General features: G+C 44.9%; 1 protein-coding gene across 1 annotated transcript; it reads right to left on the bottom strand.

Moving 5' to 3' along the window:
* Positions 1–208: 208 nt before the first annotated feature.
* Positions 209–4,219, bottom strand: LOC103913689 (small ubiquitin-related modifier 3; the record flags this gene model as incomplete). The annotated part of the gene is made up of 3 exons (XM_009320216.1): positions 209–1,717; positions 2,390–2,461; positions 4,172–4,219. Coding segments are annotated over 3 exons (183 nt in total), but the record flags the coding sequence as incomplete, so codon positions are not given.
* Between the last annotated feature and the right edge of the window lie 4 nt (positions 4,220–4,223).

The raw sequence follows: 4,223 nt of genomic DNA, 5'->3' as shown, positions 1-4,223 counted from the left end.
CCCGGGAGGATGGGATGGGGTTTGCTGCTCACGGCGGGGTGCAGCAGGTACCCTGGAGATTTATACCTGGCCACGTACTTCTGCTACCTCAGAAGCCCCTAAGGTGGACGTCCGAAGCGCTGCTGCCACGTACACCTCCCCCCCCCCGCACGGGAAATAAGACGCCAGGGCAAGGGGAGCACAGCCGTGTCAAGCATAAGGCACGAGACAGAGTAGCAAACTATATTTACTGTATACAATAGTAAAGGACAACAAATAAATGTACAAATCGGTGAATAAACAATGAGATCTACCGGACATCCCACCCCAGCCCACATACAAGAAAATGAACAAGAAAACAAGGGCCTTTCCAGCAAGATTTCCAGCAAGCAGGAGGTGATCTAACACGGCCAAATGGGTCGGGGAAAATATAAAAGGCAGATAACGATCCCACGGAGCAGCAGCAGACAGCCTGTCAAGGGACAACAGGATGGCCTCTGTAAAAATTCATCTGGAACAGACTCCACACTTCACATGGAGCTCAAACCCATCACACAAATGCATTCAAAATTCAGGAGTTTTGGGAGGCAGTAAAGCAGATTTTTTTTTTTTTTTTTTGAACACACGTACATGCACACACACGTCTCTCTTTCCTTGCCCACCCGGTTCTTGACAGCTCTTCTGCACATACAGCTCGGTGACATTAAAAGGCGCTTTTTTCCTCATTTATCAAGTTTATCTACCAAAAACAAGTATTAAAAAGAAACCTGAGGCCACACACTTCTAGTACCCACTGAGATATAGAGAGACGTACTACTAAAGGGAGCAGAAGAAAGGTGACAGATTCTGCCCGTCACTCAGCAAACGGCTGGAGTTGCAGTGACGGGTTTCTCTTTTTATAAGCTTGCACAACAAAAAATACTGCTGCTCCATCATGAGCGTTAGTTTTTGGACCAGCTGCTCTGCTAACTCCGTTTCTGACAATAATTCAGGACAAATCTCATTTCTGCATTAAAAAAAAGTATATTTTGGATTACTTTATCGTAATATGACAAAGCACATGTAAATCTGCCATATTTTAAACTCCAATTCTATACTGAGCATTGTATCTGCATTGTACCAGCCTTGTGTCATAGGCTTAACGCTTCTGAAGTAACTGTGTATGCAACACGCACTAAAAACTCAGCATCTCTTTTCCTTCTCTTAGGCATATCTTAAAGGGAAACTTTTATGCTTACAATTGGCATGAAAATATACTGAATTATTTACATGATTAGAATTAAACAGAGGGGCAAGACCGACAAGAGCCAGGAATGAACGCTCAATGTCCTAACACATGGATGAATATTTAGGCCACAGGTTTAAAGAAAAAAAACCCAAAAACACGAAAACAAAAGGTAACAGCAGAGAGACAACGCATATTACTTAATCTGAACTTAAATCAAATTGGCCCAATTGAAGATATAGATTAATCCCTGCAGATACTGTTTTGACTTGCACACGCAGTACGTCAAAGACAACAAGCAATTTTGGTAAACGTCCTCTACAGTTTAGAAGAATCCCGTGTGATTGGCATGTTCATTTGTTTACTATTTAATAGCAAATCCAAGGACAGATGAGAGAGTGAGGTGTGATGAGGATCCTTAAACTCCTCTTCTCAAAACGACAGCATGTCTTAACACACTCCACCCGTCTGCTGTTGGAACACATCGATAGTGTCTTCATCTTCCATCTCCAGCTGTTAGCATAATACGGAAAATACAAGACTTGAAATACACACAAGCTGCAAAAGCACTTAGCTCTCTACTCCTAACCACTACCAGTAATAGAGCACTTAAGGTGAAATTTTAATTAATTAATGCATGAAACACTTTCCATCAGTCACTCCAGAGCAGGCACTCCATCGTCTCTCTGATCGGAGCATCACCAACACTGAAATGGGTTTCAGAGGCACGCTTGTCAGTCCAAACTTGGCAGTTTAGCATCTTCCACAACCAATCACCCAGCCAAGCGTCTCCTCTGTTCCTTGCCTCGGGCCTTGCCAGCCCAAAAAATACTGGTGCGAGGGCAGCTACAGCCTGCAGCTTCAGTGCTGGCTCAGAACAGGCTGACGCAGAAGTAGGACAGAGCCGAAAATGCCAGCACTTGCCAGGGGTCCTTTCCACACCAGCACTCCAGTGCCAGCTTGTTCAGCGCCGATGCTCTTCCACATTTTCCTCCTGCCCCCCCCGCCCCCAACAGTGAAAACATTCAAGGGGGGGGAAAAGAAAATCCCCCCCAAACAAATTATTTGTAACACGCTAAACTTACAGCAACTTTTTCAGAATCATTTTGATTTCAAACCCCTTTGATCTACACACAGACATCAAAATATTTGTATAGTAATTTGCAGTAAAAGTATTTTTCATACCTGTGCAGGTGTGTCTGCTTCATTAATTGGTTGTCCATCAAATCTGAATCTAATCTGCCTCATTGACAAGCCCTGCAAGTTTAAAGCAATTAACATGAGAAACCACACTTTTGTTTCTGAATCCAAACAAAACATTTATGGATTTTCTGCCAGAAAAAATATTAACAAAGTTAAGACTCAAAAGATTCAACCAGACAGGAAACTTAGCACATCTGTCTTGCTTTGTGAACTGAGGAAGCGGAGCTGTTCGAGTTGATGTCCCGCTGCGCTCCTGTCGCAGCAAGGACTCTATATGGAACCACAGGTGTGGGTTTGGCACCTGGTTCTGATCCTGCTCTGCAAGGCACAGATATCAAAAGTTAATTTGCGAAGGTAATTTAAGAAAAGATCAATCAGTACACCATTCTATAAAGCCTCAGGGGACATGTCAGGAAGGAGCAGCAATTGTTTCTCACACAGTCAGAGAAGTAACGGCAGATTAAGTTGACTCAAAGGAAAACATTTTTAAAAAAGTCTGAAAAAACTACTTTTTTGTGTAACAAGCTATCAACACCGACTACCCATAGTTAAGAGAAGTTTTCACTCATGCCAGGCATCTGCTCCCCGTTCTCGTTCTTTATCTTCTGATGAAAAAAGGAACCACGCAGAAGACTGAGGAGAAAAGAACTTGCAGGACTTGATGCAGATTTTCCCTTGCAAGGTTTATTAGAAAAATGCTAGGGTCTAACGTTAGTAAGTTAACGTTGCCCTTAAAACCTAAGTTGAATTCAGGACGGAATCCTGTTTTGACAGTGTTTAATCACACGAGGCAGTCTTTATTCCCTGCCTCAGAGATCGAGGTCTTTGCTTTGCCTTCCAAAATCCTTTGAAATCCCCACGTGATTCACACTTCCAGTCACACACAGAGCCACACAAATGCAAAGACTCCCCGCACTTCTCTAAAGACCCTGCGTATTCAGTTCTTGTTCCCAACCCAAGAGGAGTTATGCTACATCGGGCATGGGACAGGGCAGAGCATAAGGTTCAAGTAAGCAAAGAAAGGATCCTACAAGTGACAGACAAGGGGAAAAGTCGGCAAACAAAATCCAACTCCACTTCCGAAAGCCATTCGCATCCCCACCCTCTGCTCTGCGCCACCGAACACAGCGTCGAAGCACAGGCACCGAGGGCTACGGGCTCAGGAACCAGGCTGCGGGGATAAATCCCTCTCCCCTTTAGCTCAGGGTGGCACTGAGGAACGGCCTCTGACACAGAGCAGCCGGCTACCACCGGCAGAATACAGCAAACTGCGCAGCGGGCAATGGGAGAGACACGTGAAGGGAGGAGAAAAAAAAAACACAATGGAAGTCATGGCACAGAAGAATGTGGTTTGTGCCATTTTCCAAACAGAAAACACGCTTTGTATAAAGTTGTTGAAGTTTTCAGAGATGACAGAACTGAGGGTTACAAGGCTAAAAATTCAGACTGAATTGGTCTCAGAGCCAGGATCAGAGCTCGAGAACTTCTGGTAACACTATCACAGGACGTTTTTGGAGCTCTGGGAGCACCTGATGAGGAAGAGGCACTTTTCATTAACCGAAGAGAAAAACTCTTAACACTTAAGGGTTTTCAGCAGCCCTCGCCCTCGCTCTCCTACACGCCTGGATGTATTCACCCTGACACACTGGTACTTTTAATGTTCCAAACAGAAAAGCAGTGAAGTTTCCATTATCCCAAGGACTGTTCCGCACGGAAAAGAGCAAGCCAGGAGCGGTGGGAGCAGCCCTGCCGCGCCGAGCCTACCTGCCGCTCGCAGTACGCCTTCATCAGCTTGCTCAGCGGGGTGTGCCGCTTG

Source organism: Pygoscelis adeliae, unplaced genomic scaffold (genome assembly GCF_000699105.1).
Source record: "Pygoscelis adeliae isolate BGI_AS28 unplaced genomic scaffold, ASM69910v1 Scaffold833, whole genome shotgun sequence".
NCBI lineage: Eukaryota > Metazoa > Chordata > Aves > Sphenisciformes > Spheniscidae > Pygoscelis > Pygoscelis adeliae.
Note: the sequence above shows the minus strand (reverse complement) of the source record. Positions and strands in the feature narration are given on the sequence as shown.